General features: G+C 35.2%; 1 protein-coding gene across 5 annotated transcripts in view; it reads right to left on the bottom strand.

The window, feature by feature from the left end:
- The window catches only part of TCF12 (transcription factor 12), a 430,344-nt gene that overhangs the window by 244,947 nt on the left and 168,197 nt on the right, over positions 1–17,200 (bottom strand). For all 5 annotated transcript variants that reach the window (XM_069098132.1, XM_069098130.1, XM_069098134.1 and 2 more), the window contains exon 4: positions 4,664–4,737. In XM_069098132.1, coding sequence (XP_068954233.1) covers positions 4,664–4,737 — 74 coding nt within the window. The remainder of the gene's footprint in view (positions 1–4,663; positions 4,738–17,200) is intronic.

Here is a 17,200-nt window from a genome sequence, read left to right as displayed (position 1 = left end):
CACATACAGAGAAATCTGAAAAAGAGCAGTGAAATAAGAAAACAGAGGTCAAACTGAGCACAAATACAATATATTGGATGACACTCACAGAAGTATTTTTACCCACCTGTCTTGCTTCACTATTTGATGGCTTCCTCTTGTGCTCTGTATGTACCTTATATTATGAGCTCTAATATACTATTTCAAAGTTTGATGTCCTTCCTAGTTATTGCTTTTGAAATCCTAGCAAATATAAAATCTACTCTGTACAGAACAAAATCAAACATCAAAAAATAAACAAAAAACCCAACCCATAACCTGGAACAAAGGTGTTAGCAGTGTCTTGTATATCTAAAATAGGTTTCCAGTCAATTTAGAAACAGACAGTCAGAGGATAAGGACTCATTTAAAATAATGAAAAAAATGTTTTCCCCCTCAAAAGTTACCTGGATTATTGCCACAAATTACATCACCAATAGCCTACGTTACACGATTTTTAAAAATTCTACTTGTTTTATGTATGACCTATTTTAATTAATTTATCAGGTCCTACCATATTTCTCCATCTAAGAAAAAGGTGATTTTCATTATGAGATGTGTTCTCAAAGGTTATGTCAGAAGATCATAGATTCCTAAGTCAGTAAGAGTATGGGTCAAAGAAAAATGTCTATTTTGTTATCATAGAAATTTATGTTTGGAGAGCTTTATCACTGGGAGACTGCTTGTAAGGGGATAAATCTGGAGAGAAAAGCTATAGCAACTCACAAGATGCCTACTAGGAAATGGAGGTGTTATAATCTGCACTGGTGGAATAAGTACCCAAATGGTATGAAGGTATGCCAGGTATGCAATCTGTCCAATTTAAGAATTATCTCTGATTTTCCCTTTCCCTTATACCCATTCATCATGTCCAGTCTATTATTCCTTTGAAATATTTCTTGTATCTAGTCCCCCTTCTTAACTGCCACAATTATCACCATAATAGAACAGGACTTGAGTCACATCTGGATTAATTTGTTTGTTGCTTGACTGTTATTCCTGTCTCCAGGCTTTAACTCTCTAATCTATCCTCTCCAAATTATATTCAACTTTCTAAACTAGCTCAAATTCCACTTCTTACACAAAGCCCTTCTTGGTTAATTGAAATTTATATGAACTTTCCTTCTTAACTAAACTTCTATTAGTAAAATTAATTTGCTGAAGAATGAAATATACTGGCTTCTAATATCCTTTACTCTTGTCTAAAAGAATTAAGTTATTTCACTGTTCTCTAATACTTTACCATTGCACCTCCTCTATAAGATTACAAACATCAAAAGCACAAGGACCATTACGACTGGCTAATCAATGACTCTCTTTCCCTTCTCCCACAAGGCTCTAGTTACCTCGGGTTGAAGAGAGAAAGACTTACTACTCCCCATTTCCCTTCTACTGCAGCTGGGACACGAGGGGGTAAAATCTGTGGAGTCGATGAGATCAAAGGTCTGGAGCTAAAGAGAACTTCAGAGGCCACCTAGTCTAACCCCCTCCACTCACAGAGAAGGAAACTGAGGCCCAAAGGCTTCAAGTGACTTGATGGAAACTGATTCCAAAGTCAGTTTTCTTTCTACTCTACCAGGCTCCCCTGCTAAAAAAGCATCAGAGCTATCTGAGCTGCCACTGATCCTCTGCATCCCCAACAGAATTGAGCACAATACCATGTACATAAATAGGAGCTCAGTAAAGACTTGTTGATGTGTCATTAGAGATGAACTATTTAATGCTTACAATCAACCTGAGGTAACCATAGCAAACCAGCAAAGTCCATGCATCTAGAAAGATGTACAATGGTCATATCAAGAAGCCTATGCCTATTTGTAATCAGACAAATAAAACACACTTCAGTTATTCTAAGAAGTCCACATAAAAGTTAAGGTTTTTATCTATAACCTTACATTGTAGTTTAAAAAAAGTGAGAGATTTTTGCTTCAGAGAAAGACAATGCAAATGAAAAAATAAAATACTTTTATTTGAATATCTGGATAATTCACAAAACCGCACTTAATTGGATACTGGAAAAATAATGGATAACCCCAATTTATTAAACAAGGAACTCTCTTCATCACCATCCCTCCACCTTTTAAAATACAGAGTTTGTAAGCATTATATATATTCTGCATCAAAGGATTCTCTGGGAAGACCAAGAAATGTCTTCATTCCCCTATTTCTTTACCCACTAAACTGAAGTACCACACAGATGGCACAAAGTCCAGAGCACTCGATTTAGAATCAAGAAGAACTAGGTTCATGTAACACACAATTTACTTAATCTCTCTCAGTCTGTTTCCTAATCTGTAAAAAGGGGCTAATTAAGAGTACCTACCTCACAGAACGGTTGTGGGGATTAAATGAGATCATGTAATTTAAAGCACTTAGCACAGTACTGTACATATCAGGTACTTAAAAAATACTTGTTTACTTCCCTCTCACCCAAAGTGCTTTTCAAATGTTTAGGTGTTATGTAAATGCTAGCTTCTGAAACCCAACAGGAGAAGTAAAAGCAAAGTACATGAATTCTTGCACGGATCATGCAGGAAGAAGCATTAAAAATAATAATTTACACTGTTTTTATTCAAAACAGGAGACCATGTCTCTTCCACAATGTGTTTAGGAATGAGCAGGGTAGGTATGGTGTCTTGGAAAGAGAAATGAACTAGGAAGCAAGTGACCATATATGTAGTGCCAGCTCTGCCACCAAAAAAAAACAATGTATGATATTGAACAATTCACTCTTACTCGTTAGGTCTTAGTTTCTTCTATGAAGTGAGAATATTAGACTCAATTTTAATTTAAGGTCTCATCAAGTCCGGAAGGTAGAAGTAAATTTAATGAAACTCAGAAGTTCTTTTAGGACGAGGACCCTTTATTCTCCCTTTAGTATTTCTCTATGTGCTCTAATAAGATTCTATGCATCCTATAATAGCTTAATAAATGTTTCCTTTGGGCTTTAATCACTTCAAGATTTAACTCTAACAGACATATACAGAATTTCTAAGAAATTTAAAGACATGGGGGTGGGTATGGGAGAAGATACAAGGGTTTTTTTCTTTGGAAAAATGGGAAATTTGAAGGAAAACATAACATATAAGCATTAAGTCTTTTTTTAAGTTTTCTTGAAGAAACAGCATGGCACAATGGAAAGGACATGACTTGAGACAAGAAGATGCAGGTTCAAATCCCACCCTCCTAAAAGATGTAGCATATTTACTATCTATGTCACCTGCTCCTTAGTAAAATGAGGAAATGGGACTGAGTGGCCTCTAAGATTCCTTCTAGCTCTAACTCTATGACTGTGATTTTTCATAGATCTAAAGACACATTTTAGTCGAAGAATGTAAATGTATTATTTTGCTAATTGCTAATAAAATCTGTATGCTGATTAAACTTACAGGTATACTATATTGATATAATAATTTTCAGATTCCATATTTAAATAAAATGATTTTTTTAATAAATTGAACTACAAATGAAGAAACAGGATATGAACTCTGTGCTATCTAGGTTCCTGAATAACTAGATTATGTTGGTTTTCCAAATTATTCTGACATATAGAGACCTGTTTTATATCTCAGAGTAGGAAAGAAGTTGGAAATTAATTGAAATTACTGTACATTTTAAAATAAATACAAAGTTTAGTATAGAATTAAATTACTAACAAACAATAAAGGCATTCAACAAAACATTACTGGCTATCAACAGAAACTACTTATCTCATCACCAAACTACAAATCAATAAGGGCTTACTTTTAGACTACCCATGTCTAAATTCCAAGTTCAAATCTCCTAGACATACTTACCACATGATACGCCATTGAATACAGTTCTCCCAGGGGTCTACATTGCTTCCAAGCAATAACATAAGCATTTGGGAGGTGGGGGGAGTGAATTAATTCTTTCAGGTTGCTATAGTACAATTTAGAATATTGTAAACTAATTTTTATCAATAAGTGACTTAGGATAGTATAATTAAAAAATAATCAGCATCCTTGGTAACTCTTTCCCCTTTAATAAAATCCAATATCCAAATCCCAATAAAAAATTTTGCAATAAGAATATTTGCAACATTATTCAAAGCTCCACGTGGGGACTTCTAAGAGGAATGGATGTATGTGTCTAAGAGTTGTTATATATAACTTCTTATTTCTATATATAACTTCTTAGATGTCAAATGCTATTTCCAATTCATCACAAAGTATTTAAATATAAATTGAAGACAGCTTTAAATCAAATGGGAAAACTTTATATTTTAAAATATGCCTTCATTCAGCATTTTTATTTAGGCATAAAAAGAGAGCAGAATGCTTAAACCTTTATCATTTAGGAAAAGTATGAAGTAACTCTAATCACATGTCCCCATTTTTTTTTTTTCAAACCTTGGGCAAGTCACTTAATTCTCTGAGCCTCATTTTCCACTTATGTCAATCAAATAAAAGGGTGGAACTAGATAATCTCTTTCCTGCTGGCTTTACATCTTAAAATGCATTAATTCCAGAACATTTCCTTTAAAAATTAGGATAGTCTATGTTACTAGAAAACTATAAATTTGAGGAATCTTCCTTAAAGAGCCTATTATCTTTATCAATCTTCTTCTAAACTTTTGATCAAATATTTATATTTTTTTTAAATGAAGGAAGAAAAAACTTACTCTAGATGAGTCATAGGAGGGGCTTGGTTGACCACTTGTTCCCCAAGATGTTGTACCTCCTCGTTCATCCATACCTAAAGGAAGACAAGATAAAAATAAGGTAAGTCCATCAGAATCTACACTCAGACAAACTTAGATGGATTTTCTATACTTGTAATGTGCCAAGCACACAGCGGAAACAGAGAAGAAGGCAACAAATTAATGACTCAACAACAGTCTTGCCAACTGTCCTTAGCACATGGGTTTGGATGATCTGTAGATGAGTCACTGATCCCCAAACTTTGAGGAAACAAGATTAATTATGAGAATCTAGAACGCTAGGTCTGCCACAGAATGACACAAAAGCTCTGTGTATTTCTATTACAAGTGACTATTTGTAATACTTTGAACCCAGGATGATCTAAAGTTCTTTGAAACCACTAGCATGGGTAGCTGACCCATGGATCCTGTTCCAAACGGCCATCTGGATATAAATCCAAAGCAAGTATTGGACCTTCTGTGGACCAGAAGCTGGTAAAATAGTCAGCTTTCCACACAATACAATTGGTTTCCATCTGGTCAGGGAAGGGAATAGTTCAACTGAGAGAAATGATGATGACTCAGAGGGTCAATCAAAGAAATACATACAAGAAACAAATCAAGTTGACATGATGACCCACAATAACTACTGAGTAAACAACACTTTCTAATTACTTTAAAATTATATTTTCCTATTTGTTTTTCTCTCAACTGGGAAACACTACTGAACTGCCATATTGGTTGGAAAAAAGAAAGTCTTATCAGGAAAGGATCCGAATTTGCATAGTATCTTTCCTCTCCTGTTTTTGTATTTTCATCTATCAGTTTTGGGCTTCCAGGATTCCTTCCATGACTCAAACAGATCCCTACTCCCAAACCCAAACACATCTGGTCAGTTCTGGGAACCATCCATCTCTTGCTGTTAGCATAAAGAAATATCCTCATTCCTTGCTCTCTGAACCTCATTTTATGCTATGGTAGAGTGAGGTCATCCTTCTGATTTTCTTGAATTGCTTGGCACCTCATTCTAGGACTAACTGGCAAAGGTACACTAAGAATTGAATGAGTATAAGTCATAAAAATCAAGTCTATCTGAAAGGCTCCTTCTTCCCAAGGCTAATATCTTCCCAGTTCCAAGAAAAATTCTCAAGAATTTTTCTCTAAGGCATTTCAGGCAATAAACAAGCATTTCAAAAACTGCTATCTTATGTTTTTAAAAAGTCACTATTCTCCCTCTCTCTTGATTCCTTCCTCACTGTTGCAAAGTGTCAACATACCCCCAATAACTTCCTGGCCAAGAATCTGGAAAGGTATCACATAATAAATAAATAGCTTCTGGAAGGAAATACATCAACATACTAAAATTTGATCAATTGGTAGGGTGAGAAACCAGATTGTAAGGGGTTAAGAAATTAATGGGATATATAATATCCTTTTTGCTTCCTACTTTGTATAAAGAACCAAATGGTTTAACATTTGGAAGGTGTTTTGCAAACCTTAAATCAAAATATAAGTGCTAGCTATTTATCATTATCATCATCATCATCATCATCATTATCACTGCCAGATACTCTTTTGGGAGGGATTTGGGTGTTCAGAATATTTTTTTTTAAAAGCTAATAAAGAAGTGAATAGGAGGGCAGGAAGGAGAAAAAAACTGACTACAAATTGCTTTTTCTAGAAGTTTACCTATGAGAGAGAAGAGAACTATAGGACAATTCCTTGAGGAAATTGAGAAGTTTATAAGGACTAGAAGACTGGGCATGTTTGTAGGCAGCAGAGAAGGAGCTATCAATGAAGATGACAGTTGAAGGTGGTCTTCAAAGGGGCAAGCTTTAGAGGGCACTGGAGAAATTATAGCTGACAGCACAAGAAGAGGTACTGGCCTAAGGAAGAATGGCCATCTCTTTCTCAGAGACTAAAGGAAAGAATGGGGTATTTGGGTGTATAGAAGAGGGGGGAAATGAAGAGTCATGACAGGTCTCTAAACAAGGAAGCAAGGTTTTGTGATGATACAGACAGGTGAATAAAATGGTAAAGAAAGATTGAAGAAACAGCTAGGAATAGTTATTAGGGGAGGTAGCAGGGGTGGAGAGGAAGGATTATCTTATGCAATACTGAAAGACCAGACAAGGTCAAATGACAATAATTTGTAGTATGCTCAGTCAGTATAATATTTGATTTCTTGTAGCAGCATGTGAACAGTAGGAGAATAGGTAGATGGTAGGAGGCATCTCAGGATTAGGGCTTAGCAAGGTATGAGTGGTGAAAGACAAAGTGATTAAAGGGCAGAAGTATATAATTGAAATGGTTAATTACAAAGTGAATAGTACAAAGGGAGGAAAGGGATGTCAGGGAAGAGGAAAGTGACTGGAGGTCAGGATGAGGATGCAGAATAGGTGCGTGAGGCAGAAAGAGAAATGGAAGGTAGAAGGTTGTGATGAATGAAGAATCAAGATTTCTAGATCATTGCAGGAAAACAGTTTTAGGCAAAAGAAAACATAAACCATCCCTATGTGTGCCTAAGGTGAAGTAAAAAAGATGGGATCTGGGGAGACTGATGCACTAGGTAGGCAAGTGATTTGAGAAGTCATCAATTCTTAAGATGAAATTTTCAATATCACAGCAGGGAAAAAGGCAGGAATCAATCACTTCCCAAAGCACATAGCCTTTGCATATAATATCCATGTAATAAATGTTTGTTAAATTAAATTAATAGAAATAAATGAAAAAAGAATTTTTTTTAATTTAGATTTTTATGTATCAAAGCTCTCTAAAGAAAGGCACATGGTGTTTTAAAGAATTTTACTTTTAAAATGATACCTAGATTGGGTGGTAGATATCTACTAATAATGATATCCTAAGCATATTTTTGGGAAAAGGCCTACCAATCTTGTCAAACCACTAGCCCTATCTTTGCCAAGTGACCCTGATTTCCCTGGATGCCATGAAGGAAAGGCAAAGATTAATTAAACAAAATGGTCATTAATTAGGTGATAGAATCATCAGCTAAAGAGTGCTAGATCCTAATGGTGTGGGGCATGATAGGGGCCTCACGGGACTCTGAAGAATGGCAAAGATCTGAACGAAAATGACTATTTTGCAGCTAAGCTCTCTGTGCTTTCATTATAACCGGTCCAGGGTCTGAATATAAAGTGGTGGCTGGCACTGACAAAAGCAAAGCATCATCTTCCAGGACAAATGACTCCTTTCTACTGAAAACAATGACTAATACTAATGCAAGTGTATAATTCCAATAACAATCTTTCTACAGATTCAGACAGAAGACAAAGGTAAACATATATGAATGATAATACATGGAGGGCAAACATATTTATGTAGAGATAGTCAAGACCTAATGAAATCTTTAAAAATAGCCTATCTACAAGAAAATATTCAAAATATTATATAATGATTCACGGGAATGGAAAAAACAGTGTAAGATTTGTCTGAACTATTGTTTTCATGGATATGAGCCATGTGGTATTTCCACTACAATCTTCATGTTAACTAGATAGTTTTGATGAAACCAGTCCTTTGATAAATAGGCTAAAACATCAGGGAATTCAGCAATAATCACTGAGCAGAAGAATTTTTCAGACTTAGTTGGCTGACAAATTAATGTCTGTCATATTCTATAGGGATAAAAGATATCCTGGATAAATCAAAACTGATATAATGACAAAAAACATCTTTTTCCATTTTTCTTTTAGTTTATAAAATGTCTTAAGTATCTGCTTCTCCAAGTGGAACAGAATAACTTAAACTTTAAATTTTCCTACAAATTTTCTCTCTCTAACACACACACACACACACACACACACACACACACACACACACTCTGTTCCTATGGATCTGAATATTGCTTATAACCAACTGTTTCTTTTAAACTTCGGGGATTTTTTTTTGTTATTTGCAAATTTAAATGAAGCAAACTTCTTTGCCTGACTTTACAAGCCATATTTATTCCTAGAAATAGAAAAAATACATCATATACAATTACATAGATGAACATATAATATTTTTTAAATATATATACACACCTACATACCAGATGGGCTTCAGAAACATTTAAAAGAAAATTTCTCTTCCAGGTAGTCAATGATAAATAGGACTTTATTTAAAAGATTTCAACAAGACCAAATTTCAACAATTTTATAAACAAAAGAAAGATAATACACATTTTGTGTTCACCATCTGCTTTACAATGATTCAATAAATGATCTGAACAGAGAAATTTGATTGCAGATAGTTATATCAGTTACCAAGGCTATGAGAATATCTCTTCTATAGTTCCTTTATTTGATTTTGTTTGTGGAAATTTCTTTAGATAAGATTCAAAGCCTGATCAATTACAGAACCATAGAGAGGTTTAAACACAAAATCTTTTGATTATATTTTTATATTTCAGACACATTTGAAAAAAATCTACTTGTGTAGTTTTCCTGTGTTTCACTGTGAATTATTAACAATACTAAGAAAACATTAAACTTTTGATGGGCTTTAACAGAGAAGGCAAAAAATATTTTCTTATATCAAGTACAGGCATATTGGAATACAGATTTTATATTTTATATTCATGAAAAACAAATTTTTGAATTTCTGTGTAGTAACTTGTCAAAAAGTGATTCCAACACAGAAAAAGAAAACATTTATGTGAAAAATCTAATACATTTAAACAAGAAGAAGAAGAAATCCCATACATTATGGAGTCTTTTTTCAGTGGCCCTTGAAAGTCAGAGCAAGATGGGGCAGCTAGGTGGCGCAGTAAATAGAGCACAGGCCCTGGTGTCAGGAGGACCTGAGTTCAAATCCGGCCTCAGACACAACACAAAACTAGCCATGTGACCTTGGGCAAGTCACTTAGTCCCAATTGCCCCGCCTTCCCCCTCCAAAAAAAGAAAAAAAAATACCTATTGGGGTGGCTAGGTGTCACAGTGAGTAAAGTGCCAGCCCAGGAGTCAAGAGAACCTGAGTTCGGATCTGGCCTCAGACACTTACACACAAAAAAACTAGCCATGTGACTTTGGGAAAGTTACTTAACCCCAACTGCCCTCCAAAAAGCAAAAAAAAAAAAAGTCAGAGCAAGACTTGTTTCTTAGATAGCATTTGGAGAGATGTAATATATAGTATATATATCATATATACTATATATGGACAATCTAACCTTTTTAAGTAAAAAATCCTATGATACAGTGGCATAATAACATGAGAAGTCTGCCTTTAAAAAAATAAAATGCTGCAAACTTTATATAGAATTAGAAACCACCAATGCTAATTTTATTATCATTAAAAACAATGTGTGTGAAACCAGGTTTAAACCTCAAGTAAACCTCACTGATTTTTACTAAGAGTAGGGAAGCCAATGGGAATAATGCCAATGGTTGGCCAAGCATTTACAATTTACTAATGTAATGGAGGACTTTCTAAGTGTGCCATCAAATACATTATCTCATTTGATCTTAAGAATGATTAGAAGTGGTAATCAGGTCTTGTAGTGTTACCCCCATTAAAGAAATGGGAGAGGAGAGTGGTAATTCCAATAAATTTAAGCTACCAACAAAGGTTTTTGAAGCACATGGCTAGAGAACAACAAAGCTTCCAACAGGCTCAGGAAATGACCCTCCTCTCCCACCCAAAAATAAAAAGCCTGAGTAGATGGAAGGGTTAGATGAGGAAGTGACTGAACAAATAAAGGTTACAAAGTGAAGTGCCTTTGTGTTTATAATCATTATATCTTCCTGTAAATCACATATCCTATTGACATATGTTGTTGTTGTTGTTCGGTTGTGTCTGACTCTTCAGGGCCTCATTTGGGCTTTTCTTTGGCAAAGATGCTAGAATAGCTTGCCATTTCCTTTTCCAGTTCATTTTACAAATGAGGAAGTTGAAGCAAATAGGGTTAAGTGTCTTGCCCAGGGTAAGATATCTAGAAAGTGTCTGAGACCACATTTGAACTCAGGATTTTCAGGCCCAGCTTTCTATCCACTGTGCCACCTAGTTGCCCATTTAATATATGTGCTTGATATTTCAAAGTTATATTTTTATAGGAAAATAGCATAACTGAGTGGACAAGACTATTATGCTAGCTTTGAGTCTATTAACAATGCCTTTGAGGATCTAAGAGCCCAACCACCATTTGTTGATAACCTATCAAATTGCAAGCAAAAATGCCAAGTATAATATTTCCACTGGAAACCTAGTCCTGAAAATCCAAATCTACAATATGTTAGCAAACATCAGATTAACTACTAATCCAGTTTAGGCATAAAAGTATCAGCCTAAGAGCCAGGAACCTTGGACTCCATTCTTGCCTCTGTAAGAACCTGGATAAGTGTCTTTAATTCTCTAAATTTCTTCATCTACAAAATGAGGAGGTAGAATCATATCTAAGTCCCTTCCAGCTACAAGTTTATCCACTGTATGACCAAATGATCTCTAAGCTCTGACATTCTGTGAGTCTATGAATCATAGGTTATCTTATCATTGTTCTAAGGTAGGTAGGGCAAGAAGCCTCTCTGAATCCATATCTAATGGGGAAAGTAGAAATCTATAAATGCTATCTCACATTTATATAGTACCTTCCAATATACACCAGCACACTGATAGTCATTCTCATTATAAATAAGACATAAGGAAGCTGCAGCTAAATGGAAGGATTTGTTTAAAGAGGCAAAGGAGAGAATGACAGAGTTGGTTTCATTGTGTACTCAAAGGCAACAACATAAAACATCCTATCATTGGAGACTGTCATCTTGCCTCTCAGGGTTCATGATTAGCATAAGCAAAAAAGGTCACTAGGAAGATAACTTGCAGATTATGCATCAACATACATTGCAGAAGATGAAAGAGAAAAGAAATTCTAATGTAGAGTTTTAATGTGAAGATAAGTATAAGGAAAGTATGTTGAAAAATGTTGTAAACTATTGTTTGATACTAAGAGAATTAAAAAAGCCAAAGAAGCATCATGCCAGTAAATATTCAATATTGTCTTAAGAATAAAGTGGGGAAAAAGCATTGTCCATGGCAACTACTGAGTTTTAACATCAAGACAACAACAAAAAATTTAAATTAACTATATTGTAACCTACAGAAAATGACTGGTCATCAAAGTAGAAGTCATTCTGCCAATTGGTGTTTCTTGGCAATCATGCCATTGATTAATTAGCACAAAGGTCCACATCACTTTCAAATGAGAATCACAGAATTGAAGAGGTGGGAAAGACCTTGTTGTTTAGTCATTTTCAGATGTGTCTGACTCTTCATAACCTCATTTGGGGTTTTCTTGGCAAAGATACAATAGTGGTTTGCCATTTCCTTCTCTTTAGAGGCCATCTATTGCAGTTCAAACCTGAAAATGATTGCCTTTACAACTTTCCCAGGTGGTTATCCAGTCTCTCCATAAGGACCTCAAATGAGATGGAATTGCCACTTTCAAAGGCAGTATATTCCACTTTTGGATAGCTCTAATTGTTGGAATTTTTTTCCCCTTCCACCAAAGCTAAACAGATCTCTTTGCAACTGCTAGTCAATGTTTCTAATTCTTTCTTCTGGGGTCCATGGAGAAATGTGTTTGAATTTTAGTTATCATATTTTTCTATTTATGTGACCTTAGGCAAAACACAATCTTTTTTTTTTTTTGGCCTCATTTTCCTTATGTGTTTAATGATAGGGTTGGACCAGATAAGGTCAAAGATCCTTTTCAAGTCTAAATCTATGATCATAAGAAGTCTAATCCCTTTCCCATGTGACAGTTCTTCAAATTTCTGATAACAGATATCATGTCGACAAGTATCTGGTTCTCCAGGTTAAATATCTCTAGTTCCTTCAAACAAATCTCACTTAGTTTTTCTCTACATATTAGAGTATGTATCGCATTTCATGCTACACATGAGACAAACAACATGATATAATGGGAAGAGTATAGGATTTGGGAGTCAAAGAGACCAAGACTTAAATTCTGGCCCTAACATTCATTACGTGACCCTCACGTTAGTGTGATCATATCCACTGTAAGATGTCTTCTCTTCTCTGGACTAAATATCCCCAGTTCCTTCAACCATTCTTTATATACTATTACCTCTAAGCCCCTCACCAGTGTGGTTAGACTTTATCTTATCAATGCTTATGAAAGAAAAGATAAGAAAAAAGATAAGGAAGCCACTTTATAAGAAGAGCTCCTGACCTTTTCAAATTTGCTACTAACGCTGAAAAAAAAATGGAAATTAGTTAAAGGAAAATATATCACCTAGAGTGTTAACTACTGACATTTAATCAACATAAAATAACTGTAAAATTAAGAGGCTAAAAAGTACACAAAAACAATTAACCAATTCAGGGAGCAAATGTTAGCACTCCTGGACAAAAGGAGTGACTTGGAAGCCAAGGGCAACAATGGTTTGTATTACAAGTTAATTTGTAAAATGTCATTGTAGAGGATGGAAGACTACAAGTAGTAATCACCACAGGAAACAAAGAAGAAAAATAGAGGAGAAAACAGATCTTCAGAAATGTTGGTATAAGGCCCAACTAAGTCAGGCAATCCCCAAAGTATTTCTAAATGAATCTGAAAGGGCAATAAAATGACTGAGAAATGGAACTTATGAAAATGTTTCTCCAACAATCCATTACTTTATTTGATGAAGATCAGAACATCACATTTAAACTTGAAGACCTAAATAACAAATTGAAACAGGAGAGAAAAGAAATGACAATTAAGATAATGTGACAGGTAAGATCAGCTAGACCAAGGACAGTCCATAAACAAGAAAACTGTGCTGTAGGTGACAATGAGATATACATTAGGTATACAATTAGCATACCCTAAAGCATGGAAGATTCCAAAGGACTAGTAAAAAAAATTTTTAATGGTCTTATCACCTAAAAAGACAAATCAAGAAGATGTTAGCAATTATCACCCATATGAATAGTGTCTTGTGTAATGAGGTAATATATGTAAAAGTGCCTGGCACATAGTACCTGGCACACAGCAGACCTATAAATCTTTGTTTCCTTCTTCTTCCCTTCCCCTTCATCTCTACAAAAAATATTTAGAATCATGATCTATTTGTACATTATAGAATCTCAGAATTGGATATAATCTGAGAAACCACTGAGTTTAAATTATAATTCAAAAATGCCCTTTGCAATATATATCAAGCAAATGATCATCCTTTGCTTAAAGGTATGCGAAAAGAGTAACTCCTGGGAGGGACAAGAGAGAGGATTCCCTTTTTTTGAGAAGAACCACTGGAAAAACGGAAAAGCATTTTGGAGAAATTTGGTTTACATCAATATCACATATACCAGAAGAAGCACAAAATGGATATACCACCTGAAACTGAAAAGTCTAGAAAAAGAAATTTTTGAAGAGATAAAATCAGATAACTTTTGTTACTCTACCTAGGGAAGGAATTCTAAACCAAACAAGAGATAAAAGAAATTGGAAAAAAAAAAAAAAAAACATCTACACACATGAAATGTGAATGCTCTTACCCAGACTGTGACAAGCAGTTTAATGCATAGTCAACTGAATTAATCTATCAGTTCATCTATGCTAGACAGGCATTGCAGATGAACAATGACCTGAGATTAGATTTAAAATTAAAGTTCATAAACTGGATTGCATTTGGGAAATTAATTAATGCTTCCAAAAATATCAAATTGCTCACTGATTTAAAATTCTATCTTCCAAAAACCAAAACTCTCTCAAGAATGATATATCTTACAACACTGTAACTCTGAAGAATCAAAATTATAGGTGACTATAAAGGTCATAGGGGGGTGGTGTGTGTGTGTGTGTGTGTGTGTGTGTGTATGAGGGGGTTGGGAGGAGAGGGAGGGAGAAGGAAGATAGCTGCATATTACCAACAAGGACTTACTCTCAAGGAGAATAAAAGACATGATCCAGAAAATATACAAGAAAAGAAGCTGGACCAGTTATTCAGTAAGAAAAAAGACAGATACCTTTAATGTTACACTGATACTTAGGGAACATTAAAAGGCCTAAAGTCAGGCCTCTATCAATGTGGCTATGATTTCTTTGGAGGTTACGTGGGTAGAACATGGACAGAAGTCAAACAAGATGGGGAAATATGAATGCACTGTTTTCTGCTCCACTCAAAGAAACATCCCTATCTATGAGATCACTGATCCCAGTAAAGCACTTATTGATGTATTTATGGGTTGCAAATGCTTTCCTAACAACAATTCTAGAAGAAGATAACGGTGATGATTATCCCATTTTTATAGATGAGGAAAATAAGTCTCAGAGAATTTAAATAATTTGCCAAAGATCATACAGCTTGTAACTGTCAGACAAAGAGTGCAAAGCCACGAGCTCCCAACTCCAACTGTAGGGCTCTTTCCACTACAGACCAAGCCAACAGGATATATAATTAGTAGTCTACACCAAGGCATTCAGAAACTAAAGAATGGCCCGACTTCTAATGAAAATAAATTTAAATTCATTATTAATGACTGTCATTCAAAAAGAAAAACTGTAGAGTTTTTCTAGCAGAGAAAGTTTTTAAGTATCCATAAACATGATTATTGATTGATTGATAACATATTGCTAGATACAGAGACACATATGAGGTAGGAAAAGTGAGAGGGAACACCTTTCTTTTTGGACTGTATCTACGACTTTACCCATATAGAAAAATCCTGATGGGGAAATTCCCTCTACCAATGCAGACAGGGACTTCCTCTACAACTTTTAAGACATAGAGAATTGTCTGGCACACTGAGAAGTTAAGTGACTTGCTCAAGGTCACACAACCAAGAAGTAGGATGGGAACTGAGATCTTCCAGACTACAAGGTCACCTTCTAGTAACTATAACATACTGCCTTTTTCTAGATGCCTCAAGGTGTTGCCAAAGTCAACGCAGCTTTAAGCATGAGAAGCTTAAAACTGTACTGATTTCAAGAATACCTTCTATGTATATAACAATAAAAATAGCTAACATTTACATAGGCAGCTAGGTGGCACAGTAGATAGAGCACTGGACCTGAAGTTGGGAAGACCTGAGTTCACAGTTATCCTCAGATACTTAAATAGCTGTGTGGCCCTGGTCAAGTCACTTAACCTCTAGTTTGCCTCAGTTTCCTCATCTGTGAAACAAGAATAATAACAGCACCAAACTCTCAGGGTTGATGTGAGAATCAGACGACATGATAATTGTAAAGTTCCTAGCACAGTGCCTGGTATATAGTAGGTATTCTGAAAATATTAGTTGTTATTATTGTTGTTATTTAGCACTTTAAGATTTTCTGTTTTACATAATGTTCCTTATAATAACCCTTTGTTAACCCCATTTTACAGAAAACTGAGCAAATGCATTTATACAGAATTTTTAAAAAATCCTTAACCATTTGTTGTTAATTATAAATATTTATGTATCCTATGGCCAATGGCTGCACATCAGGCACTAAATTGTCATTGACGGTTCTCCCATACAATAGTGCTGAAAAATAAAACTAGATGGACAATCAGATACACTACTTTTACAAACATTTTACATGGTATTTCTCTATGTCACATAAGCTCAACAGTTAGATTCTACAACATTATGTGAATCCTGTTCACAAAAACCCACAACTGTTTCCTGGCTTACAAACTATCTAATTATTTAAACATCAGAAAGAGACTTCAACTATCCCCAGAGAACAGTCAAGCATTTGCCATCCCTAGACACTCTTGTCTAATGGTCTAGCATCTTGGGAATTTGTTCAGTCTGCTTCATGGAAGCCAGACAACCCAGACAAAAGGTCCTCAATTCTCTACAGCCTTCCCCAGAAACAGAAATAAGCTGGTGTCGATAAGTTTCTGGAAGTTCCAGAAGAGCACCAATGTATTTGGGAGAAGAAAAAAAACCCAGTCAAAACATTTCTGCTCACAGATATGACTAAAAGAAACACAAGTGACTAAGTGTTCTCCATCAAGAGCCTGGGTACTATAAGACAATACTGGAAAGGGGCTTGGTAATGCTACATGACATAGCAGAAATCTATTGAACTCTTTCTCATTTCTCAGTATGCAAAGTAGGAATATCATGGAAACTGAGAACATCTGCTTTGTAAAATACTATATAAAGGTCAGAAATTATTATTTTATAATGAAGTTGTGAAGATTTTTCTCCACCTCTCAATTTACAGAGAGTCCATCAGTCACATTCTCTGACAAAAGTATTATAAATAATATTAGTAAGGTACTTTGAAAACCTCCCCACCACCACCACCCAGGGAAATACAATCAACCTAACTAAAAGTCATTCTATGAACTAAGATCTCACAGAGGGGGCGGGAGGGGGAGGGGAGGACAAATCACCATCCCTAACTTCTGCTCTTGTTAAGAGTTCCCTCTCAAGTCAACAAGCATTTATTAAAGATTTACTATATGCAAAGCATTTTAAGAATCACTAGGTGCACCAAAAAGGCAGGGGTAAGGGTGGGGAACCAATGTCTGCTTTCAAGGGACTCACTGTACCAAGACTGGATCTAGACTGGGCATTAGACAT

Source organism: Petaurus breviceps, unplaced genomic scaffold, assembly GCF_028583685.1.
Source record: "Petaurus breviceps papuanus isolate PSGF00001 unplaced genomic scaffold, PetGlider_PUasm1.0 37, whole genome shotgun sequence".
Lineage (NCBI taxonomy): Eukaryota > Metazoa > Chordata > Mammalia > Diprotodontia > Petauridae > Petaurus > Petaurus breviceps.
Note: the sequence above shows the minus strand (reverse complement) of the source record. Positions and strands in the feature narration are given on the sequence as shown.